The sequence below is a fragment of the Hippocampus bargibanti genome, linkage group LG06, assembly GCF_051943395.1.
Source record: "Hippocampus bargibanti isolate YZ-2025 linkage group LG06, ASM5194339v1, whole genome shotgun sequence".
Classification (NCBI taxonomy): domain Eukaryota; kingdom Metazoa; phylum Chordata; class Actinopteri; order Syngnathiformes; family Syngnathidae; genus Hippocampus; species Hippocampus bargibanti.
In genome coordinates this window covers 25,464,686-25,491,259 of record NC_142739.1, presented here as the reverse complement: position 1 = coordinate 25,491,259, position 26,574 = coordinate 25,464,686, and the positions used below count along the sequence as shown (strand labels likewise).

At 44.7% G+C, this 26,574-nt stretch overlaps 3 protein-coding genes across 3 annotated transcripts in view; all 3 read left to right on the top strand.

Moving 5' to 3' along the window:
* Positions 1 to 2,542, top strand: part of LOC148896986 (uncharacterized) — a 5,243-nt gene extending 2,701 nt beyond the window's left edge. Inside the window, exons 3-7 of the mRNA XM_088998739.1 lie at positions 117 to 374; positions 1,168 to 1,255; positions 1,338 to 1,395; positions 1,518 to 1,648; positions 2,371 to 2,542. Of these exons, the coding sequence (XP_088854865.1) occupies positions 117 to 374; positions 1,168 to 1,255; positions 1,338 to 1,395; positions 1,518 to 1,648; positions 2,371 to 2,428 (593 nt within the window). The 3' untranslated portion in view covers positions 2,429 to 2,542. The remainder of the gene's footprint in view (positions 1 to 116; positions 375 to 1,167; positions 1,256 to 1,337; positions 1,396 to 1,517; positions 1,649 to 2,370) is intronic.
* A 2,003-nt stretch (positions 2,543 to 4,545) lies between these two features.
* LOC148896985 (thyroglobulin-like) lies at positions 4,546 to 8,581 on the top strand. Its single transcript, XM_088998392.1, has 10 exons — positions 4,546 to 4,655; positions 4,891 to 4,990; positions 6,175 to 6,272; positions 6,350 to 6,505; positions 6,573 to 6,750; positions 6,862 to 6,968; positions 7,036 to 7,179; positions 7,252 to 7,437; positions 7,661 to 8,144; positions 8,444 to 8,581. The coding sequence occupies exons 1-9, from the start codon at positions 4,583 to 4,585 to the stop codon at positions 8,110 to 8,112; spliced, it is 1,494 nt and encodes a 497-aa protein (XP_088854518.1). The 5' UTR covers positions 4,546 to 4,582; the 3' UTR covers positions 8,113 to 8,144; positions 8,444 to 8,581.
* On the top strand, positions 8,444 to 26,431 carry tg (thyroglobulin). The gene is made up of 40 exons (XM_088998393.1): positions 8,444 to 8,831; positions 8,964 to 9,002; positions 9,082 to 9,312; positions 9,549 to 9,653; positions 9,742 to 9,819; positions 9,913 to 10,019; positions 10,139 to 10,250; positions 10,389 to 10,550; positions 11,359 to 11,553; positions 11,625 to 11,752; positions 11,824 to 11,974; positions 12,048 to 12,203; positions 12,277 to 12,423; positions 12,490 to 12,654; positions 13,152 to 13,256; positions 13,775 to 13,878; positions 13,949 to 14,054; positions 14,117 to 14,296; positions 14,420 to 14,590; positions 14,669 to 14,752; positions 15,053 to 15,109; positions 15,188 to 15,325; positions 15,386 to 15,562; positions 16,217 to 16,331; positions 16,447 to 16,523; positions 17,412 to 17,558; positions 17,657 to 17,722; positions 18,206 to 18,340; positions 18,705 to 18,887; positions 20,430 to 20,643; positions 20,706 to 20,784; positions 20,863 to 21,003; positions 21,303 to 21,503; positions 22,528 to 22,692; positions 22,775 to 22,933; positions 24,006 to 24,196; positions 24,422 to 24,520; positions 25,675 to 25,815; positions 25,978 to 26,156; positions 26,227 to 26,431. The coding sequence occupies exons 1-40, from the start codon at positions 8,687 to 8,689 to the stop codon at positions 26,316 to 26,318; spliced, it is 5,427 nt and encodes a 1,808-aa protein (XP_088854519.1). The 5' UTR covers positions 8,444 to 8,686; the 3' UTR covers positions 26,319 to 26,431.
* Positions 26,432 to 26,574: the final 143 nt, after the last annotated feature.

Here is a 26,574-nt window from a genome sequence, read left to right as displayed (position 1 = left end):
CACCTGTGTCATCCAATATGTAAATAACATATTTGTTTAAAAAAATATGTCCCTAACGTTTCCTCACCAAAGTGTTGATAAAGCATCCCGTTTCCGTGGTAACCCCTACCCTCTAGATGGTGAACCGATGATAGTGAAGAGCTCCGCCCCCGGGCATGTGCGCAAAGGCGCAACGGTTACACTGACCTGCACGTCTCGGTGTTCCTTTCACACACTGAACGTGAACTGGTTTCGTGACGGCGACACCCTCACCGAATCTGGCCCCGCCCTCCAGGTGACGGCGGAGCACTCGGCCAACTACACTTGCGTCCTGGCCGAGCGTGCCAACACCATGTCGCTTCCCTTCAGGCTAACTGTGGAACAACGACAGGCGAGTACGTAACTGGGGGATTCACACACACACACGCACACACACGCACGCACACACACACACACAAACATGCATCATACAAACACACAAACATGCATCATACAAACAAAAACACATTTACTATACACATACACACATTAGATATATACAAACATTACACACACATAAATATACATACACACACACAAATACACAAACAAAAACACGTATATGCATTTACTCTACACACACATATATATACACAAATATATACACACATAAATATACATACCAACACAAATACACAAGCAAAAACATAAATATACTATACACATACACACACAAACACTTTTACTATACACATACATGCACACGTATCGACACACATACACACACACACACACACACACACACACACACGCAAAGACATTTATGCGCAGCCTCTACACACACAACCATGCATCACACAAACAAAAACACTGTCACACAACAACCCCATTGTCATACACACAAACACACGCACACCTAAACACACACACCCGCACACACACACACGCACACACACACACACACACACACACACACACACACACACACACACACACACACACACACACACACACACACACACACACACACACACACATCAATGTATAACACAAAAAAAATATTGTCACACAACAAAAAACAACAACACATTATTAATCAACAAACACTGTCACACACACATTCCCTTGTTCTCATGTCCTCATCAATGTTTTCACACCTGAAAAACTTGCCGAGTCATCATGGTGAGGATCTGCTTTCCCACTTCCCAGACACATTAGTAATGGTGCTCATGATCTCCTTGGGCTTACTGATCTTCCTGCTCCTTGTCGTCGGCATCAACCTGTTCCTCTTTAAACGGTGAGTCCTCCCCCTCCCGGTCGTAGACGTTCGCATGGTTGCACTCAGCATTAGCACAGTTAGCATGTGCTGGACATTCCAGAAGGAACCGTCAACCGGTGCCTCATCACAATGGAAAACCTGCTGAAAAGGAGAACCAGGTGAGTCTGGTGGAATCCCATCGTGCACCTGGGACAACTTTCCAACTAATACAAAGTGTACATCTTGTGTGTGTGTGTGTGTGTGTGTGTGTGTGTGTGTGTGTGTGTGTGTGTGTGTCTAGAAGGGTGAACATGTGTACAATAACACACTTCCAGGTGGTGAGCAAGGTGGCCCAGATGAACAGGACGTAGCCCATAGTGCAGACAAAGTTAATTATGCTGCCATACAGTTCAAACCAAAGGCCATCAACAGGTATCGCTCTTACACACACACACACACACACACACACACACACACACACACACACACACACACACACACACACACACACACACACACACACACACACACACACACACACACACACACACACATTCCTGTTTCAATTGTTTTGTGAGGTCTGGAAAACTCCATATAAGGAGTGAGGACCACCGTTGCTGATAAGTTTAGAGAAGAACTAGTGTTACATTTGAACACTAAATGTCATCCCCTTTCCCACTTCAACTTCTTTATAAACAAAGGAATAAAAAGTGGAGCTAAAACTGAAATAACAGCAGGAGTGAGGTCTCTGAATGTGTACATTCAAAGTCCTCACCCCTGTAGTGAATTTGGTTAAAATATCATTTTACTTTTTGTGATATGAACTTTTTCCTCTCATTAACCACACACACATAAACACAAACAGTGAGTAAAAAGTGTGTATCCAAGTGAAATGAAAATACACACCAAAAAATATTTTTGGATGAATTTGTCAGGACCTCTCTGAAACTTTAACAGATGCATATATAGACCCCCTAGAAGCCTTTAGAATGAAAAACTTGCGAGGACCGGCCAAAATGTCAAAAATGTCCTCACGACGTATGGTATAAAATGTTAGCGGTCCTCACAAGACTAGTCATACAAACACATACACACACACATTTGAGCCAAAACAATTTTACAGTATTGCTATTGAAACGTTGTTGTCGTTTAAGGCCGGTGGTGACGGAAGAGAACGTAGTCTACTCATCTGTAGCAACTCCGTCCTCGTAATCGCTCAGCAGACAGGAAATGATGATGACAGAAGTGACATCATACACGCTCCCCCCCAAAAAAATCATTTTGCCATCTTTTGCCAAAAGTTTCAATAAAATTCAGACTGGAGACCAGGAGGTTGTTTGTCATGACATCATTTCCCGTTGCGTCCGGCTGACTGTCTGTTTATCGTCTGCAACAAAATCCATCCATCCATTTTCCAGATTGCTTCATCCGATGTTTGACCAAACTTCACTTCCTATGTTAAAATGATTCAAACAAGAGATGCCATTTTTCTTCTCGTCAACAATCGAGTGGTATGAGAAAGAAGGCCTGAACCACTTGAAAATTTGATTTATGAAGCATGAAATGAAAGCGTCCTTCCCACCCAAATCTGTTACGATTTGCAAGGTGGTCGTGGTGGTGTTGGACCCCAAAATAGTAGCCAAGAAGGAGGAGCAGGGTGAATTTGACAAACATGACAAAACGAAATAAAGCTGACAGGGTGAAACAAACAATGACCTGACCAGTGATGTGTCGTTCATGAACGAGCCGGTCCTTACAGCCGGATCTCTCGGTTCCGAGCAAGGAGTCGGAAATGGGAGGCGACTGTTTTTGTCGTCTATTCCCCGCCCCCAGCCTTCGGTTAAAGCCACACGTGATTGGTCGATATCCGTGGTAGAGGAGGGAGGGGAGAGTTACAGACACATGTAGCAGTGAGAAGGGGGGAGGGGGACGTTAGGGTAGACAGGTGGACAAATGTTATCACATTATGCTGTTATTATTATTCAATAATTATACTTTTTACTAGTTGGTATGATAGCATTATTAATATGAAAAGCAAATTAGTGACATCTGATCATCAGACCAGAGTAACCACAGGGAAAGTGACAGTTAGTGGATACTCTCTGTGCACATAGAAATCAAGCCATAGAAATAAAATATTTGATATACAGTGAGACCTCAACTTACAAACACCTTATCTTACAAACTTTTCATCTTACAAACGTCAAATTTATGAAAATTAAACCTTATAATAAACACTATTTTCATAATACACACCCACCACGGCTGGCGGAGTGATCTTTGCCGGAAGCACACGACCGAACAGCACCAGAGGTTAAGTTACCAACAGTCCTTATGGAAGGTGACTCTCCTTCCATAAGCCATCAACGACCATCAAAAAGGTAAATAAAACTTTATTTTACAGCACAGTTTATTTCTTTAATTACAGTCCTCATGTAATGCGCCTCTCTTTTCAAACAGCAATTCCCTTTGACCTCCAACGTCATTCCATCAAGCCATACATGACCATCACAAATGTAAATAAAGTGACTTTATGATACAATGCAATGTATTTCTTTCATTACAATACAATAGCACATGTATTATACATAGAATAAAGTATGTTGTGTGTAGTGTTTTAGGCTTATTTAGTTGAAATGTATATTTTATGGGAACCCAGGAACGGATTATTCCCATTTTAATGGTTTACTATGGGAATTTTTTTTTTTGAGACACACACTCTTCGCCTTACACACTCTGTCTGGGAACCAATTAAATTCGTAAGTTGAGGTCTCACTGTAGTGTGTTTTACATGAGTAATTCGTTTTTTCATATAATTTTACACTAATAGATTAATTAATTTAAGCAAAAAAACAAAAAAGAAAAAAAAGAGTAGCTATTTGGGAGCCAAAAGAGCCGGATCTTTTTAGTGAGCCGAGTCAAAAGAACCGGCTCTCTGAAAAGAGCCGGAATTCCCATCAGTAGACCTGACACTGAATGGTCATACACGGAGTACTTTTAACTGCCACTAATTAAAAAGACCAACACCTGCGCAAGTGCAGGCGGGGCCCCGACAGTGACACCCCTTGGTTTGCAAACTGAAACGTGACAAAATCGAGTCACCTCAAGTCGCCATTTTGTCCTGAGTGCCTTAAACAAACAGGTTCCATGTGCTCACCTCTGGAACACATCATCGTCAAAAGTCCTCATCCGATCTCAAGTTGGTCCTTCCAAACCTCTCGTCCAATGGCGGGAGGTCACGCCGCTGAGCGCGAACTCTCAGTGCTGCCGGGATAGACGCACAAGGACGCTGACTCAGCACTCCCGACACCTTAAAAGCAATGGCAGGGAGTGAAATTGCCGTCACTGGTCGGAGAGACGACCGCGATGGCAAGATTGCTGGCTGTCGTCTTAGCGCTCCTCGTCTTCTGCTCGCCTGCACTTTGCGCCGGGCCTTCAGGTGAGGGCTCCTGGTTAACAGCTTCTTCCAAACGGCACTTGTTTGGAAAAAATGCTTTTTTTCCCAACAGAACAAGGACATTTTGAGCATTCAAAAGAATTTTCAGATTTGTTGACGACTACTGTATGACATTCTGTACACCTGCTAGTCTTTAGAGGCTCATTCGAGTTAACATATGACGGTTGGCATGGTGACAAGCCCTTTTCGTAACAGTATTGTTGTTGATGTGGTTTAGAGTATTCGCTGGACTTGGCGATGACACCATGCGAGGCCGCCAGAGGTGCGGTCCGCCAAACCGGCCGCCGGCCCCAATGCACTCAAGATGGACGCTTCAGGTATTTATTTGGCGGGACGGCTCAAACCCCGCCCCGAACATTTTGTGCCTCAACAGACTAGCGTGATTTTGAGATACAAACGGCGTGTAGTAGCAACGGAACTCTCTTGACAACAAGCAGCAGTTTGGCAAATTTGAAACGAGTCCTCTAAATATCCTTCAAATCGTTTCTTCCACCTCCCAGCTGAAGTTGACTCGGAAAGTAACATGTTTCAAAAATAAATGAACAAACAAACAAACAAACAAATAAATACCTAAATAAATAAATAGCGTATTACATAGAAGGTTTCTTCAGCCATCATCAGTACTTCTTTGAAGGTACCGGATGTTTCGCTTCTCATCCAAGAGACTTCATCAGCGAACTAAAATATTTTTGCTGGTAGTTTTGGCCCTATATATGTCCACTGTCCAGACGTGGTGATGCCAGACTTTGCTATGATTGGTCCCAGCTCTCAGGTTGGGGGGAACAGAGGACTACTCCCTGCGGCCACACTGATTACTTCTATTGTCCTGCCTGAGTATGGGTCTATGACTGGCCTGATTGCCCCATTTGCTCTGGTATCACCTCATCAGCAAAGCTAAGCCTATTTTGCCTAACAAGTCGGTTGTAGGAACGATCCAAATTGAACCTCACCCCACCATGGCGAGGTACATTCTCAAACGACATGTTGCTCTCAGAAGAGCCTGCTAGCTTAATGCTAACATGGTTGGTAAATTGGCATGCTTATCTATCTGTAAAAAATGACAAACAGCAATTTACAGAGTAGAAGTGGAAGTCAATCCTCCATTTCTGTCTGCATGACGTTATTATTATACCGCCTCCCGGTGGTTAAGGGAGGTACAGAGGAAGGAGCAGCACAATGAACTCCATTGCACTATTAAATCACAACGTGCAACCTGTTGAAATCATGACAGATAAAATGTTACACTCTTAATAACATTCATTTTGTTATCATGAAATGTAAATTTCCCGTGTCAGACTAATAAAGGCTAATTTAATCTAGTCTAATCTAATCTATGTCATGCATATTAGCATATTTGACAGTAAAGCTGACTTTGACTAGTCTCGTCTAGTCTAATCTAATCAAATTTTATCTCGTCTAATCTAATCTAATTTAATCTAGTCTAATCTAATCTAATCTAAACTAATCTAACACACAAGTGTGTGCATGCATCCCCGTTTAGGCCTGTTCAATGTAGTGAGCGGGGACAAGAGTGTTGGTGCATTGACGCCAAAGGACAAGAAGTACCCGGGACTCGAACCAACGGATCCATTCCACAATGTAAGACTGAAGGTCACATGACTGACTCGCTAGCCAAATGTGGCGGAGGTTGAAACATTTGTCCCTGTGGTCATCAGGTGCGTCTCCGTGCCAGCTTCAGTCGTCCCTGCAATGCTCTCCGACGGGTCACTTCCTGCCGGTGCAGTGTGACTCCAGCAGGGGGCAGTGTTGGTGTGTGGACCAGGACGGGATGGAGTTATATGGGACCAGACAGACGGGGATTCCGCATAACTGTACGAACGCAAAAACACAGAAGCATTACCATGGATGCTTATACCTTTGAACCCAAACGTTCCGCAGGTCCTGGGAGCTGCACGGCGCTCTCTCGTCGTCTCCTCCACAGCAGTGGCGTCTCTTCGTCATCGCCTTGGTCTTCGCCGCCGCAGTGTTCCGAGGACGGCGATTTCCTTCCCGTACAGTGTCAACTCGTCAACATGACCAACAGGCAACAGTTGGACCTGCTACACGCCTTCAACAGGTAACACACATGCTAACGATGAACAGGCAAATGTCCTGCATGTGTCTTTTGTCTTCTTACTATTTAGTCTTGTTTTTCGCACCGTTTCGCCAACGGTCCGATTCGGGGCAGATTCCCAGAAGCCTTTTCCACATTCAAATCTTTCCGGAAGGCTTTCCCGCTAGTTTCTGCCTACTGCTTCTGCTCGGACAGCAGAGGCCGTGAGATGTCCGACACAGGTAAGACCGCCCCTAGCACCGCCCCTCTGATGATGAGATGGTGAAGTTTGCAAATATTCTGGAGCAGGGGTGGAGCTATTGTTATCCGACGTGTACGACTCCGCCTTCTCTGGCATCGGTGTGGCTCGTTCGTTCGCCGAGTCGACAGTTTTCAAGGTTCTTCACAGAAGGATGCTCGGCCTTCGCCTTGCTATTAGCGGACATTTCCGATGTAAGTTCAGGTTGAGCAGAGAATTGCGGTATGAGGATTGTTTTTTTTGAGCAATGCGTTGCCCACCTCCAGGTCCTTCTGCGTGTGAGGAGGAACGGAGGGAAGCCACGGCGACATCCGACGTTTTTGTGCCATCCTGTCAGGAAAATGGGGCTTTTGCTTCCAAGCAGTGCCAGCAGGGGGGGCAGTGTTGGTGCGTAGACCCCACGGGGGCGGAACTTCCTGGGACGAGACAGCAGGGAGATTCCCTGGTTTGTGGTGAGTCACAAAATGTGAAGTGAACCATGATCTTAAGACTGGGGTCAACACCCAAGCTAGATGTGAAGTGTATGGTTAGTTCCAAAGGAGTTTTTGGCAAACCATGTTAGCGTTTACCTTCTCTTGAGAATGAAAATCGACTATAAGTGGGAGTTGTTGTCGCCCTAACATTGGCTAGCGACCAAATATCTGTTGGTTTTGTTTTTGTACTTGTCTGCAAAAGGAGCTGTTGCGTCTGAGGACTGCGTCTCGCTTCGTAGCGCAGCACTGTCTCGCTTGTTCTCGGGTCCTCTCACAGCTCATCTTCCCGCCACCTCCTCAGAGGGACACTTGGGTTCTTGTCAAGCACTCTTGCGACCTTTAGAAGGTGTCCTTCCGGTGGAGGCGGATCCTGTGTCCTTCCTATCAGTCATGGTGGACGTCATGCACGGGCTTTTCCCCTCGGCGGATGGAGCTTTGGAGGCTCTGGCCGGCTCTTCTCCTCATCATCTGCAGGAGTTCCTGTTTGGTGGGAAGTTCCTGAAGAACGCAGCCAGTTTCAACCTCAGTGGCGCAGTGGGAACACGGGGCGGCTTGAATGTTGACACTGTCCAACGACGACATCAGAAGCTGGTCCTTGCTGTCAGCCGTACCCTGGAGCCAACGACTTTCTGGCTGGTGTCCGACTCACCTTAATGAGCGTGTCAGGGTCTGCCTCCTTGCGTCAGGTGTGTGCATGAATCCCAAACGCAATAAAACACTAAAATGTGGATGCCAACGTGCTGCCGCGTCACATGATAGAAGTGGATGGTGCTGAAGAAGGATCCTTGTGGAGTGCCAAGAATGTAGACAGTCAGTCTGTAGAGAATGACAGTGTTAATGTGGCAGCTGAAGTCAATAAAGTGGGAATGAAAATCCTTTGGTTAAACGGAAGTAGTAAGAATGCTAATGCTAATGCTAAAATGGGATCCTAATGTGCTGAGTCATCTGCAGGGTCACCTTGAGTAACCGGTAACTTATCTTGCAGGTGCTGACGCCCGTCCTCCATTCCTGCGTCACCACCGACAGCCAAAACGACAAGGGGTCCACCTTCGTTCCAAGCTGCACATCAGACAGGTCTTTCCAAGAAGTTCAGTGTCAAGGAGGAGAGTGCTGGTGCGTGAACGCGCAAGGCCAAGAGGTCACAGGGACACGGGTGCGAGGTCTTCGGCCTCGATGTTCATCTCGCTGCGAGATCGAGAGAGCGGTGGCTCTTCGTTTGAGAGACAAGATGGCAGCAGGAGCCAATGTCTACATTCCGGCGTGTTCGCGGGATGGAAGCTTCCTTTCTCTGCAGTGCGGACCCACCGGGTGTTTCTGTGTGGACCAATTGGGGACGCCGACGACTGCGCCTTCATTGGACGAGCACTTGGCCTGTAACGTCACCAAACACATTTAGTCGTGTTCAGTTTGTTCTTCTTCTTTGAGATTGTCCTGGTCTTTGTCCTGTCCTTCACCCCTGACTCGTTTTCATCTACCCCCACACTTTGGTTATTCTTGTCTTCTAGGTGCAGACATGGGCCCTCAGAATTCTCACTCCTCCTCAGGTCAGAAAACCAAATTGTCGATATTTGTTCAGATTATTTGGAAATTATTGTTGACTTCCTGTCCTGCTAAAATCTACAGGCGAGTGCCGGCGAGCATTCCAGGAAGTAGCCACCTTCAGACAGGAAATGAGCAAGGCGGTGCTTCTCTCCAACTCCTCCCACATCCCCACCGGATTCGCGTTCCAAGTGGCACAGAGTCTGGGTTTTGTCGGGGATGAGCTCCAGGTGACCCAATCGCAGGAAGCGCGGCAGGTGTCTGATTGGCTGTTGAGTCGCTCCAAAGCTGCGTTGCAATTGGCCGCCTTCTCCAGTGAGTCCCGTCCACATCGAGTTCAAAGCCTGATTGGCATCTTCATCAAATCAAATTGAACTAAACTGAGTCAATGTGGGAACGTGCCTGCCTACCAGTTTAGGACTCAAATCTTGCCTCTGAGCTTTCTGTACTAAATCTGACCAAATTCATACTACAAGTACTCGATCACTCTTCTGCAATTGTGGGACTATAACGTAAACTCAACAATAAATGTACTGATTCTCGTCTTTAAGCCATGCAGATGTTGCGAACTGCAGGACCTCTTGCCTATCAGCCGTTCAGTCCGGAGTGCGACAACGATTGGGAATGGCGGCCCATGCAGTGTTACCATAACACAGGTCCTACTTTGCCTCGCTGTGGATCTTTCTCGAAAACACACATACACACCCACATACACATAAAATGTGTGTGTGTGTGTTTGTTCAGGTCAGTGTTGGTGTGTTGATGAAGATGGCGAGTACGTTCCGGATTCATTGAGTGGTCGTTCATTCCCTCTGGTCAAATGTGAGCTAACCCACAATGACACACAAAGAGGCAGACACACAAAATCAGGGGAAAAAAAACCTATGAGTGTGTGTGTCTGTTTGTGTTGTGAAGGTCTCACACGATGTCAGAGAGCTCAAAGTCACTCGCTGCTCTCTAGTTGGATGAAAGCCTCTGACGTCACGGGTAATGCCTTGGGGTACACCCCCCAGTGTGACAAGGTAAGCACACTTAAACGTGCACCAACACATTTACACACACAAATAATAATGACTGAAGCTGCCTATTGGCCTCACCAAACCACGTGACAGGAATTGTTTTTTTTTGTGACTGTGGACAGGATGGTCGATTCTCAGTACTACAGAGAGAGGGCGCCATTGGCTGGTGTGTCCACCCTGTGAGCGGGAAGAGGCTGCAGGATGCCACCACAGGCCTTGATGGACAGCTCACGTGTATGCACACACATGATAATAACGTCCTCCATTAACATTTTAGGAAATATCTTTTTTTTTGTAGACAAAGCACTCTTGGGTAGATACATGTAGTATGTACAGGTCGGAAGATGTATCATGTTACTGTTTTGTATTCAGGTCCCACCCTGTGTGAGCTTCAGGGTCTCCAGTGTCGCCCCGACGGCTCCTTTATCCCCCTTCAGTGCGATGTCACATCCTGTTGGTGTGTGTCTGAGGATGGACAGGAAGTAGCGGCAACCCGTGAACTCAAAGTGACTGGACGGAGGCCATCTTGTGACCGTAAGTGGTCACAGAGCTGAAGCTAAGCGCCAACTGATGACGTTACCGGTGTTGTTCACATAGTTAGCATTGTGCTAGATGAGTTGACGTTGGACCACAGCGCGATTTAGCCACGTTTTAGGGGTTAGCAAATGAGCTTGCACCAATTTTGGTTTGGTTTGAATCGTATACAGTAGATACAGCAGGGTTTTAGTCCAGCCACCTTGTGGACAAGACAGGAAGTTAATGAGCAAACAATTTAACATGCAGTTAGTACTTTGCTGAAGTTATTCACTGCCATTCCCAAATTTATTTGGAAATTGAAAATATTATGTTGCGCGCCATGCCGGAATTAGTTCGGTTTTGTTTTTTCTTGCTTGGATGCCGATGAACCACTGGCCAGACCTCTGGCAATGTTTTGTCCCTTCCACAAGGGGGCAGAATTTTCCCCAATTTTAGTGCTTTGTTCCAGCTTTAGCTGTTGTTAAAGCGCTATATAATTCAATATCTATGTATTACATTGTATTTTGGACAGACGCCCTCATTTCAAGCTCATGTAACTCCAGACCCAAATAATTTAGGAATTAACTTTTTTTCTGAAAGAAGAGAGTGTACGTTTTCTTACACTGCATTGAATGTTTATGTAATCCAAAACCTCAATATTCGGTGGGTCCTGGAATTGTAGTGACAATGACAAAAACCCTGGCACTGGAGTGGACACATTTTTGCACATCGTCTGGCAGTGAATGAGTTAATGAAATGTCATTCTAGCTTAGCGCTATCAACTAGGCAAAACAAAAAGTCCATCTCATTACCTTGTCTCCTCCAGGTCCTGACGCTTGCCCCGCCATAGCCGTCACCCACGGCACCATCGTGTGCCGCCCTACACAAGATGGCCGCCAAAGCTGTGACCTAGTGTGTCACCGCGGTTACCTCAACTCGCTTCCCATCCGCAACTTTACCTGCGACACGATCGGTCGCCGGTGGGATGGAGACCTCCAACCCCTGCCTGGAGCCTGCCAGAGTACTTATGAAGTTTTCCTTGGGTGTGTGTATATGTGTATGAAGTACTCACGGTGTGTGTTGTGTGTGTAGTGCTTGTACCTCCTCAGCGCGTGTGGATCTCTCATAATTGGTCACTGGCAGCACCCTGTCCAGACCCACAAGTGATACAATCAGAGCTGTTACGTGACATGACCAGCAGGGGGCTCTGCTCAGCTCAGGTCAAATCTCACACACAGACACACACAAACAAACACAAACAAATGTGACAGCAATTTTTGTTTGTGTGTAGCTTCCCGTGTCGAGACACAGCGTGTCTCTGTGTGACGATTCCCCATTGCGTGTGCGTTGCAATGACAACACGCTATGGAGTGTGACAGTCACTTGGACCACTTTCGTATCCGACCTCCCGACCTTTGAACTCCCTGCGCTTCATGACATCGGTGAGTCAATATGGATGACGAGTGTTGTAAAACGTCATTTCATGTGATGTCACACTAACATTTTCGGCGCTAGCAACATTCCTGAACGCCTCACGTCTCCGGGAGCGTTTTGAGAGTATGCTGACTCGGCACGTTAACGTCACTTCACCACCACAACTGGTTTCCACGACGATGCCCCGAGTGGGTTGCGCCCACGGTTATCGACTAAGTGACGATGGCAACGGCTGCGGTGAGTCCGTTGATGACATCATCACATCGCCTTGATTTCAGAGTTGACTAAACCATGTCATGTTTGTGTGCAGTCATTTGCCCGGCGGGCAGCTACTCTGTTGAGGGGGCGTGTCTTCCGTGTCTCGAGGGAACCTATCAAGACACGGAGGGGTCGGACTCATGCAACCCGTGTCCGGGCGGGTCTTCCTCATCTCCTGGAGCCTTTTCTGTCAATCAATGTGAGCTGAAGAATCATCTGCACGACTGTCAATCATAATATGAGGACTCAATGTGTTTGTGTGTAGGCGTGACAGACTGTCAGAGGCGTGGCCTTCGCTGCTCTAACGTGGGTGACTTCCTGCCGGCTCAGTCTGACTTCCTGTCGGGTAAATGGAGCTGCTTTAACAATGAAGGGGCGGAGCTTGACTGGACCAGGAGTGATACGCCCCTCACAGATGAAGACTGCTCAGGTGCCGAACAGAAAAGTCAACCAATCAGAAATGAGATTTTGTTTAGGTCCTCACAAATTCACCCAAAATGATTTTTTGATGTGAATGTTCATTTCACTTGGATACACACACTTTTTATTCACTGTGTGTGTTTATGTGGTGTGTGTGTGCGTGGTTAATGAGAGGAAAAAGTTAATACCACAAAAGGTCTAACGATATTTTAACCAAATTCATACAGGTGTGAGGACTTTGAATGTACCCATTCAGGAACCTCACTCCTGCTGTTATTTCAGTTTCAAGTCCACTTTTTATTTCTTTGTTTTTAAGAAGTTGAGGTGGGAAATGCGGTGACATTTTGTTTTCAAATGTAACACTAGTTCTTCTCTAAACTTATCAGCAACGGCGGTCCTCACTCCTTATCCGGACCTCACAAACCAATTGAAACAGGAATGTGTGTGTGTTGTGTGTGTGTGTGTGTGTGTGTGTGTGTGTGTGTGTGTGTGCGTTTGGATGTGTAGTCCTCATCAGGTTTCAAGCTGTCCCCAGGTCAGAGGTCACCTTTGGAGCTGATGACACAGAAGTTCTTCAGCGAATGACCGCTGACCTCAGAACATGTGCTAAAGGTAACACGCGAACCCCCCGCCCCCCACACGAACACACTTTATACAAATAAACACTCTGTTGTGACATGCTAAAATTGTCACTTCCCGCCATTTTTCAATACTTCATAAATCCAGTGTCAAGGTTTTTGTCATTGTCACTGGAATTCCAGGACCTACAGAATTATGAGTTTTAGGATGACAAAAACGTTCGATGCAGCGTAAGAAAACGTAATTTCCTAAATTATATGGGTCTGGAGTTATATGAGCTTGAAATGATGGCGGCTGTCCAAAACACAGTGCAATAGATACATATTGGTTTATATAATAATAATATTAATAATAATACATTTCATTTATAAGTGCCTTTCAAAACTCTCAAGGACACTTTTCAGTCACAGGATGTAAATGAAATACAACGGGAGAGAATACTACAAAAATGTTCATATGTACTGTTGTTCGTAACTTGAATGTTCGTAAGTAGGGGCGCGTCTGTAGTGCAGTCACTTACTGTATGTGGTTGTGTTGTTTTTGTCCCTCAGCGTGTGCAATGGACGGCTCCTGCCACCATGTGGCGCTGTCCGGCAGCCAGTGCGAAGTGTACAGTACACACAGTCTGAACACACAATGCGACACTTCTGAACAGGTACACGCACAGGCACATGGACACATACTGGTACATGCTAAACACTGATGATGTGTCTGTGTGTGTGCAGGTGAAAGGGTTTCTGGGTAACAGAGAGGTCGAGCTTTTTGATTGGCTGAGGTGCTTTGTGAGGGTAAGGGGAGGAGCCTCAGAAGTGCTGGTCATCAGGAAGATTGGTAAGCAACCACAGCAACCAGTTAGCATATGTACAATGTTAAGGGGGTCGGTTACCTTTTAGGGGCGGAGTCAACTTCTGGCTTTGTAAGGTCATCGATGTTCAAAGCGGAGTCAGGAGTGTTTCGGACGTCGGCATTCGTCAATGCTACGCTGGCCGACGCCCACCGTTTCTGCGAGCTGGGATGTCGTCGCGACGACTGTTGCGACGGATTCATCCTCAACCGCAACAGCCTGAACGGCGGTACGGCATCGAGTGTGCGGTTGTTGTGTTTTTGTTGTCGAGCGGCAGTATGTTACCATGGCGACGTGACTGGTGGAACGAGAGGTCTCGTCTGACCCTTCCTGTCCCCTCACTTCCCTTCAGGTTCTCTGCTTTGCGGGTGGTTGAGAGCACCCTCCATCTTGTCGTGCGACAGGAAGGACTGGGACGTGATTGGACAAGGCGCCGCCAATCGCGTTTGCGGGACGGGCTTCACCTACAACAAGCAGCAGCGCAGCTTCCTGTTTGATTTCGGGGGACAGAAATTTACCATAAGTACGGACACGTAAAAAAAAAAATACTAAGTAGAGAATGTATCCAAGTACATAAACAAGAATGACATCTCGCCATCAGCTAAATCAGCACTTCCTGCTTCCAACACGGGCAAGGGATACCAGGCATCCATCGTGGACTTCCAAGCGATCTACATGACGACCGGTAGAGTGCCACGTCGTCCTTAGACAACCCATAGTGATGGAAATGCTCTTTCGGCTCCCAAATGGCTCCTCAGTTTCTTTTAAATAAATTAATTTACTACCAAAAATAATGAATACTGTATGTACAATTAATTTCTAATGTAAAAAATGTACAATATATCATTTTTTTTGTATGGCTCCCTATTAAGAGTCGGCTCTAAATTTCACTTTCACTTCTGTATGAGCCGGTTCATTCTCGAAGGACACATCACTAAACCCAACGTTGATGTGATGTGACATCACCTTTCTTCTCCTTCTGTAGACCAATCAGACGCTACTTCCTGTTCAGTCAGCGTGGATTTAACTCCGCCTCTTGATGGTTTGTACTTTCATGTATCTTCTGTTTGTATGTGTATTTGCGGGTGTTTTTGATGTAAAACTACACGCGGGTGTGCAGGGTCGGTGCAGAACAAGTTCACATCACTATCCGAAGATGACGTGCTGGTGGACACTGAAAGGAACCTCCCTGTGCTGTCCTTTCAACTCAACAAGAAGACCTTCACTTCCCAGAATGCATTGCAGCAGTGTCTCACCCGTGGGTACACACACATAGACACACTCACTCACACACACAAACCTTGTATTTTGGTGTTAGGTTGTGAAAGCGAGCCTGGCTGCTCGATGGCACAGTTGGACGATGCGGATTCTGCGGGTTTTTTCAACTGCTTCCTGTTTCCTGACACGCGGGTGTGCGGTGGCTACGACACGCCACTCAGACGCCCTTGTCGCCCCCTGCTGGACAGGAGCCCAAAAAATGCCTTTAGCAAGAAAGGTATGCCTGTTGTATTTCATCCTTGATATCTCATGACAACACCGTGATTGTGTTTGTGTGTTTGTATGACTAGTCTTGTGAGGACCACTCACATTTTATACCATACGTAGTGAGGATATTTTTGACAAGTGAGGACCTTTTGGCCTGTCCTCACAAATTTTTCAATCTAAAGGCTTCTAAAGGGTCTATATCTATGGTTCTGTTAAAGTTTCAGAGAGGTCCTCACAAATTCACCCAAAATGATTTTTTGATGTGTATTTTCATTTCACTTGGATACACACACTTTTTTTTTGCGCTGTGTGCGTTTATGTGTGTGTGTGTGTGTGTGCATGTTTACTGAGAGGAAAAAGTTCATACCACAATAAATAAAACAATATTTTATCCAAATTCATTACAGGGGTGAGGACTTTGATTGTGCCCATTCAGAAACCTCACTCCTGCTTTTATTTCAATTTCAAGTCCACTTTTTACTTCTTTTTTTAAAGAAGTTGATGTGGGGAATGGGGTGACATTTAGTGTTCATATGTAACACAAGTTCTTCTTGTCTGAACTTATCAGCAACGGTGGTCCTCACTCCTTATCTGGAGTTATCCGGACCTCACAAAACCATTGAAACAGGAATGTGTGTGTGTGCGTGTGTGTCTGTGTGTGTAGTGGATCTCAAGGGTCCGGTGAAGAGCTTCTATGAGCGAGTTACCTTCAACAAAATGGTGTCTTACTCAGTGCGGAGTCGAGTTAACGTGAAAGCAAACACGCCTTTACCTGAAGGGTAACACACACACACACACACACACACACACACACACACACACACACACACACACACACACACACACACACACACAAATGCACATTTCATATATGACACAGATGTGCCTTCCTAGGTTCATGGATTGCGAGCGACGCTGCGATGAGGACGCTTGTTGCCGCGGTTTTGGCTTCATCACAGACTCCAAAGATGGTAGCGGTCATTTTCTGTAACATTTGGTATCACACACACACACGCACACACGCACGCACACACACACACACACACACACACACACACACACACACACACACACACACACACACACACACACACACACACACACACACACACGCGCATGACGTGACACATGTAACCAACATACACGTGCAACGGATGATGACACATGCGGCATAGAACAAAAACATTGCAAAAAAAAAATATATATATTACGCACACATAAGAGTTGCAATGTGGCAAAATCTGTAACATGTAGATGAAAAGGTTTCTGCAGCCGTCATCTGTGTACTTCTTTGAAGGTGTTGGACTCATCCGAAGAGCTTCGTCAGCGGACTAAAAATTGTGCTGGTAGCTCTGGCCCTATATATATATATATATATATATATATATATATATATATCTCCCTAATGGACAGAAGTGGCAGTGCCGGACCTCTGCTTTGATACCGCCACCTCTGTCCATTCGGGGTATATCAAGGGACAGAGCTACCAGCGCAATTTTTAGTTTGCTGACGAAGCTCTTCGGATGAGGAGCGAAACGTCCGACACCTTCAAAGAAGTACAATGACAGCTGAAGAAACATTTTCATCGATGGACCACTCCTGTATGACTGAGAGGTTACACAGATATTTGTAACACATATGTAACAGTCCAATGATACATCCCAAATAACACAATGTGACACATGTAACATACTTGTAACCCATGACACATGAAAGCACAACCGCACACTCATCAAAAACATGAAGTGACACACGCAACACACAACAAGCATGCAACAGGTAACACGCAACAGACCTGTAACACGACATAGATGTAACACCCACGCAATGCACATCAGACTAACTGTGTGTGTGTTCAGGGATCACGGGTGTCGCATGCGTGACTCTGATCAGTCTTGGGATTCAAACGTGCGACGAAGACCAGCAGAGGTCTTGGGCCATTGGGGATTGTCAAGCGAGTGGAGTCAGCACGTCGCCGCAACCCTTTGGCTGGTACCAAAAACCTGGTAACGCCCTCACAGAACCTCAAACGGTCACCGAATACACAAACAGAGTGTGTAAACGCTCTGTGTTTGTATATGTGTGTGTGTGTGTGTGATTTCAGTCAATCAGTGGACTTTGTCTACAGCCTTGTGTCCTGCCTTTAACTTGCCAACTTTGAAAAACAATGGTAAGACAGCTGTCTTCTGGGTTTGACTTTACGCAACTAGGTTGCTATTAACTCATTCACTGCCAGACATGTGCAAAAATCTGACCACTCCAGTGCCAGGGTTTTTGTCATTGTCACTCAAATTCAAGGACCCGCAGAATATTGACTTTGAGGACTACATTAACATTCAATGCAGCGTAACAAACCTTCGACTGTCTTCTTTCAATTGAAATAAAATAGATAATTCCTAAATTATATGGGTCTGGAGTTATCTGAGCTTGAAATGGGGGGCAGATGTACAAAATACAATGCAATACTTGTTGATTTATAGAGTGCTTTAATAACATCTGAAGCTAGAACAAAGCGTTAACATGGACAAGCGCTTTATCAGCACCCAATCATGAAAGAACAAAACTCGAACAAATTCACTCTGCGTCATATTTTAAATTCCTGAATACATTTGTGAATGGCAGTGAATGAGTTAATTGTGTTGCTGTCAATCAGTGTCTATGGACGAGTGGACTCTACTGCCCGACTCCTCACTACTGGTGGATGCGTCGTCGCCTACTTATGATGTCATCCACATCAGCCGTGACATCGCAGGCAATCCGTCCCGGACCAGAGACTGGTGTCTCCATGGTAACCGAGACTCACCGCCTAATAATAATAATAATAACAATAATAATAATAATAATAATAATAATAATAATAATACATTTGATTTCTAAGCGCCTTTCAAAACTCTCAAGTCACTTTACAGTCACAGGATAAGTTTTTCTTCGGGTGAGCAGCATCAGCCATACGCGCCAGCGTTCACTCAACCCAGAAGTAACTCAAATAGATAGAAAGCTAGCTAGATAATAGTTAGATAATAATAATAATAATAATAACAATAATACATCACTACATGGGGATTATTCCTTGGGACTTGAAATTCAGATCATGGGTGGGTCAGAGTGGTGAAGCATCTGTGTTGAATGAGGTCACCAATTTACCGTTTCAGCTTGCCAGGAGGCGGAGTCTTGCGCTGCCGTGTCATTGGCCGAGCGGGACTCTGCCACTCGCTGTGTCTTTTACCCCGACACCACCGTGTGTGGCCTAAGCTCGACCGCCACTTCCGAAAAACCCGCTTCCTCCTGCCGGCTGGTGGTCCGAGAGCCCGCCCCCCAAGTGTACCTGAGGAAAGGTCAGCCATTAGCAGCTATTCTTCATCCATGATGTGTGTGATTGTAATAATAATAATAATAATAATAATAATAATAATAATAATAATAATAATAATAATAATAATAATAAATAATCCATTTCATTTCTAAGCGCCTTTCAAAACTCTCAAGGACACTTTACAGTCACGGGATATTTTCTTGTGTGCAGGTGAGCAGCGGCAGCCATTCGCGCCAGCGTTCACTCTGCCCGATAATAATAACAATAATAATAAAAATAAATATTAATTATAATAATACATTTATAATTGCTCATTCATCTGTTTGTATAAAAACAAATAAACAAAAGAATAAACAAATTTTAAAAAAAGTTAAAAATAGTTAAATAAATAAACAGGTGAGTAAATAAAAAAAAATTGATAAATAAATTACACATCTGTTTGTGTAAAAAACAAAAAAAATAACAAAAAGAAAACAAAATACAATAATAGTTAAATAAATAAACAAACGGGCAAGTAAATAAACAAAAAATAAATGGATAGATAGAAAAATGAATAAACTACACATGTTTGTGTAAAAAACTAATAAATACACAAAAAAAATAAATATAACAACACAGAAATAGTTACATACATAAACAAACGGGCAAGTAAATAAACAATAAATTGATAAATAAATAAATGGATGGATAGATAAATAAACAACACATCTATTTGTTTAAAAACAACTAAATAAACAAAAAATACATAAAAAATAGTTAAATCAATGAACAAATGGGCAAGTATATCAACAAAAACTAAATTGATTAAAAAATGGATAAATAAAGAAAGAAAGAAAGAAAGAAACCACATGAACTTGTCTAGATTCGTGTTAGTTCATTCACTGCCAAACGATGTGAAAAAATGCGTCCACTCCAGTGCCAGGGTTTTTGTCATTGACACACATATTCCAGGACCCACATAAGACTGAGTTTTAAGACTACATAAACATTCAATTCGGTGTTAGAAACCTTAGACTCTCTGCTTTTATCAGAAAAAAAAAGTTACAGTAAAGTCTCGTTATATCGATATTCAAGGGAGTCCGAAAAAATATCGATATAACCGGGACTATCGATATATCCGACCCTGTTTGTATGTAATTTTCTCCGTGCGTGCATAGAAATAGTATCGATATAACTGGGACTATCGATATATCCGATATCGATATAACGAGACTTTACTGTAATTCCTAAATTATATGGGTCTGGAGTTATGTGAGCTTGAAATGGGGGTGGATGTCCAAAATGCAATACGATTCATATATACGTATTGTTTTATATAGCGCTTTAACAACGGCTGAAGCTGGAAAAAAGTGCTAACATGGAAAAAAGGGAAATACTGCCCCCTGGTGGAAGGGAAAAAAACATGGCCAGAGGTCTGACCAGCGCTTTATAGACACCCAAACATGAACAAATTAAAACCCGAACAAATTCGGGAATGGTGCTCTACGTCATATATTCAATTCCCGAATATATTTGTGAATGGCAGTGAATGAGATACATTTTTTTGTGTTAACCTCATCACCAGCGTTGCGTTCATCGCTGGCGACTGTGACAAGCGTCGCCATCGCCGGTCACGGCACCCTCCGAGGCATCGTCGTGGAAACGGCGCTGGGCACAGACAAAAAGCGAGTACTTCAGTACCTCGGCGTTCCGTACGCTCGCCCGCCGGTCGGATCGCTCCGCTTTCGAAACGCGCAGCCGCCTGATTGGACGGGGATCTGGGATGCTAGCAAAGCACGGTAAGTGCGAGCGCAAGCAATGACCAATCGAAACGTGGCTGATTAGACAATGTGTCGCTTAGATCCGCCTGCGTCCAACCGGGGCGAGTGGACGCTAGCGAGGACTGTCTCTACCTCAACATCTTCAGGCCAGTCGCCATGGTAACGACGCCTCTTTCAACTGACAAATGAAGTCACATGACATCTTCTGGCCTTTCCTTCCATGTGTGTGTGTGTCAGAGGGGGCAAGTCCCTGTGATGATCTTCTTCATCAACCCACCGACCAATCAAAGCCAAGCTAACCTGGACGGCTCCACCCTCGCTGCCGTTGGAAATCTGATGGTGGTGACGGCCGCATACAGGACGGCCGCCCTTGGGTTTCCTCAGCACTGGTCTGCGTCACCCCATTTCCCACTTCAACTTCATTAAAAACACACACACAGGAGTGACACACAAACACACACTTTTTGTGGTATGAACTTTTTCCTTTCACACACACACACACACACACACACACACACACACACACACACACACACACACACACACACACACACACACACACACACACGCACGCTTGTGTTTTTAAGTTTTCTGAGGACCACATTTCAGACACAAACACACACACATTAACACACAAAGACACACAAAAAAGTCATCGTATTTGATGTGTGCACCCACTCTCGTCAGGTACATCGGGCGCCAGTAGCAACTGGGGTGTGTCGGACCAAGAGGCGGTTCTGGCCTGGGTAAACACCCACATTTCCGCCCTGGGGGGAGATCAGAATAGAGTGACGTTGGGGGCGGAGCGTGGCGGCGCTGACATCATCAGCCTGCACCTCATGCGCCGTGCACCCCTTTTCCATCGCATGTTGCTCATGGTCAGTCCTATTTGTGTGTGTGTCTGTGTTCAGATGTATGTCTAATTTGTGTGTGTTTTTGTACCTGTTATTCACGCATTTTTGTTTAGGATGGGATACCAGTTATCGATATCGTGTTGATATCAGTCTTATTCATTGAATCAGTCTTATTTTTGTTTGTGCATGTGTTAACGTGTATGTATAATTTCTGTCTGTTTTTGTATGTTTAATTCATGTGTTTTTGTATAGGATGGGATACCAGGCATTGATATTGTGTCAATATCAGTCTTATTATTTGTGTTTGTGTGTCTGTGTGTGTTAACATGTACTGTGTTTAATTTGTGTGTTTTTGTAAGTGCTATTCATGCATGTTTTTGTTTAGGATGGGATACGAGGTATCAATATCGTGTCGATATCAGTCTTATTGTTTGTGTGTTTCTGTTATATTTGTGTGTGTTAGCATGTATGTATAATCCGTGTGTGTTTTTGTAAATGTTATTCATGCGTGTTTTTGTTCAGGATGGGATACCAGGGAGCGATATCGTGTCAATATCAGTATCATTTTTTGTGTTTGTGATTGTCTGTGTGTGTGGTACTTGTGAGTGATAACGTGTATGTATAATTTGGGTGTGTTTTTGTACCTGTTATTCATGGGTGTTTTAGTTTTGGATGGGATACTAGGTATTGATAGCGTGTTGATATGAGTCTTATTTATATGTTTGTGTGTGTGTATGCGTGTGTGTTAACATGTATACATAATGTGTGTGTTTTTGTACCTAATATTGATGCATGTTTTTGTTTATGGGATACCAGATATCTGTATCGTGTTGATATCAGTCTTATTTTTTGTGTTTGAGTGTGTGTTAACATGTATGTATGATTATGTGTGTTTTGTACCTGTTATTCATGTGTGTTTTTGTTGAGGATGGGATACCAGGTATCAATATCGCGTCGATATCAGTCTCCTTTTAAGACATCGGGTACTCTTGGACGGTACCGATATCAGCCAGTGACCCGTTTGCGTTGGTCCGTGTGTCACGCGCAGGGCGGCTCGCTGTTCTCTCCGTCCTTGTTCCAAGCGCCATCAGCCGCCAGGCGTCTGACATTGAAGTTGGCCACCGAGTTGGACTGCAACATGGACGACGACGACCGCATGTTGAAGTGCCTCAGGGCGGCATCCGTGGAGGGACTCAATGCCGCTCAGACCAAGGTGACGCAGCTCCTTGGATGGTCCCGCCCGACGTAGGCGGCCATGTTGTCGTTCCCCCTTAAAAATGTCCTGTTATTGGCAGCTGCTGGCAACTAGTGGGCCGTTCCGCTCATGGTCGCCCACGCGGCACCCAGAAGCCCCTGCTGACGATGGAGGTGCGTCGGCGTCTCTGCGCAGGGTTGACCTCCTCCTGGGAACGTCCCAGCATGATGGAATCCTAGCCCGGATGCAAAACATCAAGGTTAGGAGACACAGCGTATTGTAGAATCACGTCAATGAGTGTGTGACTCACACACAGATACACAAACACACACAAGTACAGTTATACCTCAGTTTACGAACCCCTTGGCTTACGCACCTTTCGGTTTACGAACGTTACATTTATGAAAATTTTACCTTGGCATACGAACTATTTTTCGGGATACACATGGAGCTGCCACAATGAGTGATGTGTCGTTTGCGAATGAGCCCGTTCTCCTAACAAGAAAATGGTGGCCGACTGTTGTTGTCCTCTATTCCCCGCCCCCAGTCTTCGGTTAAAGCCACATGATTGGTCAAGAATGCAGCAGTGAAGGGTGGGGTTAAACATTGAAGAGACAGTCAGACGACAAAGAGAGAGAGTGAGAAAACACACACGCACACACACGAAAGGGAGACGATAGAGCTTGAAACAAAAAAACAAACGTCAAATTGTGAGAAAATGGATAGAAAACGGTGACATTTGGACTCGTTTCAACTTTGATAGTTCAAAAGCAGAGTGTAGACTGGAAGGTTAAAATATCCCATCAATCATGCTCCACAAATAACCCGCACAAGTCATCTGCACACTTGATGCAAAAAGCTATCAACCCAGCTAAACAGAACACAATAGATGAGGAACTAGGCAAAATGATCGCAGAGAAAGCACCGAAAAGGGATCATTCCTCAAGATGGTGAAAGAAGAAGGCTACGTTCCTCATCAAGTTTTTCATGCGGATGAACTCCACTCCATTCCATCATCCATCAACGACCATCACAAATGTAAATAAAACGACTTTATTATATAGTCCAGTTTATTTCTTTAATTGTAATACCATAGCACATTTATTATACATAAAATAAGGTCTATTTTGTGTAGTTTGAAGGCTTAGAAAATTAGAAAGTAGAAAATTATGTTTTATGGGGACCTGGGAACGGATTATTCTTATCTTAATGGTTTCCTATGGGAAATTTATTTTTGGGATACACACTTTTCACCTTACACACTCTGTCTGGGAACCAATTAAGTTCGTAAGCCAAGGTATCACTGTACATGGTTTTGTGTGTACTTTCAGGACTTTGCGGCCTTGCTCCCTGGCGGCGGAGGTGGTAAGACGGCGTTTTACGAAGCGCTGAGTCGCTCGTTGGGCGGAGCCTCCGGAAGCTCGTTGCTCAAGGAGGCAGCCAGTTGGTTCTATTCGCTGGACCATAGCTCCGCCCCCGCTGGATACAACCTCTTCTCACGCGCACTTGATAACGCCACAAGGTCCGAAAGTTTTGTATGCGGTTCTTTGTCGTTGTTTTTTTGATAACTGAAGCCAACTTGCAGACATTGGAAAAATAATAAAAAAAAATAACACCTTACTTGCATTAGTTTTCATATAAAACAATTTTCAACTGATGCTAATGCTAATATGTCCCTTATTAGAATTGTACGTGCTTGCAATTTTTTTTCACTTAATGTCAAATCATGTGCGTGTGTGCGTTGCAGAGACCAGTTCATCATCTGTCCCACATTGCGAATGGCCAACCACTACGCTAAGAACGGCGCCAACGTCTTCCTGTACCACCAGCCGGCGAGCACTAGCAGGTACCGGCTGGTGGCCACTTCCATTCTTGACTTTAAATGAAGCTAGAAAGCAGCCATTTTACGTTGCCAATGATAATTGACACATTCAGTTCTTGATGGCTTTGCTGTCATTTTATGTTTTTGTTGATGGTTGTGACAGCATGAATCAGATAAATATTGATGTCGCTCTCAGAGATATATAGTAACTTACAAAAAAATAATTAACTCATTCACTGCCATTCACAAATTTATTCGGGTATTGAAAATTAATTCGAATTACAGTAAAGTCTCGTTATATCGATATCGGTTATATCGATAGTCCCGCTTATTACGATACTATTTCTATGCACGCACGGAGAAAATTACATGCGCGCAGGGTCGGATATATCGATAGTCCCGGTTATATCGATATTTTCCGGACCGCCTAGAATATCGATATAACGAGACTTTACTGTAATTCGGGTTTTGTTTTTTTCTTGCTTGGGTGCCGATAAAGTACGGGCCAGATCTCTGGCAATGTTTTCCCTTCCACAAGGTGGAAGCATTTCCCTTTTTTCCATGTTAGCGCTTTGTTCCAGCTTCAGCTGTTGTTAGAGCACTATATAGCTGCCGCTGCTCACTCGCACAGAAGAATCCAGTGACTGTAAAGTCTCCTTGAGAGTTTTGAAAGGCGTTTAGAAATTAAATGTATTATTATTATCATTATTATTATATAAACCAATATGTATCTATTGCATTGTATTTTGGACAGCCATCGCCATTTCAAGCTTAGATAACTCCAGACCCATATAATTTAGGAATTAACCCTTTTTTTCCTGAAAAAAGAAGTATGTTTTCTTACGCTGCATTGAATGTTTTCGTCGTCCTAAAACTCATTATTCTGTCGGTCCTGGAATTCGAGTGACAATGACAAAAACCCTGACACTGGAGTGGACATATTTTTGCACGTCTGGCAGTGAATGAGTTAATTGCATTCTTACCCGATGAAATTTAGTTTTACTGAACTTTGTGGTACAAGCTGTTTTTTTTCCATGGATGCAAAAAAATTGCATGAAAACATTGCGGAGAACGGCCTGGGTTCAAGCCAAGTGGTTTTAGCGAGTGGCAACGTAAGATGGCCGCCATTCACACTCACATACCTGTGGTCCTGACCGGGTTCGTTTCCGGTTTGGCAGGGCTGACCTTTCGCTCCCACTGGACGTGCAGCTGCTGTTCGGAGTTCCTCATCAACCAATAAGCTCCTCGCGTTTCACCAAAGCTGATCGGCGCCTCTCGCTGGCTGTCATGAGCTACGTAGCGAACTTCGTCAGGAGCGGGTAACTGCAACCGCCACAAACACACAAGCTAATTTCTAAAGCGACATACTGACAGTTAGCATCTCTCAATGTCTGCCGTACTAATTGACCAACAGATACCGTGACACGTTTTTTTGCTATGTATTCAATATTACGACGTGGCCATTTTTCTCTTGCCTTCAGCAATCCCAACCCATCTCAGTCATGGCCAGCGACCTCTCTCCCCCATTGGCGACCAGTCTTCTCCTCTGGGGTCCCGCCCACCTTTCTGGAGTTAAGCCCTACCCTCAGCCAGAAGCAAGGCCTGCGCGAGAGGAGCTGCTCTTTCTGGAACCAACTGGCAAAAGCGCTCATTGCCAATGGTCAGGCACATCACAGCGACCTGTCGTCACACTTATGCGACCTCTCACCCAAACCTCCTTATGTGCACAGGCCAGCTGGGGTCCGAGCCTACGTTTGACGCTGAACTCCCGCTGGATCCGCCGCACGGCCAATCGCAAAGCGACAAAGACGCCTACAACTGACCGTGACCTCTCCATGACCCCCCCCCTCAACTTGCCATACAATCACAATATTGAAACAACCATGATGATTTTTGCTGATCAATTCTGTTTTCAATCACAATAAAAAATATGACATGCAATCTGATGCCTGTCGTCATTGTCACAGAAAAGTGTATACACACTAACACACAAAATGTCCTATGTATGGTATAAAATTATAGTGAACCTCATAAAAATAGCCATAAAAACACATACGCACACACACACACCTTCCCGT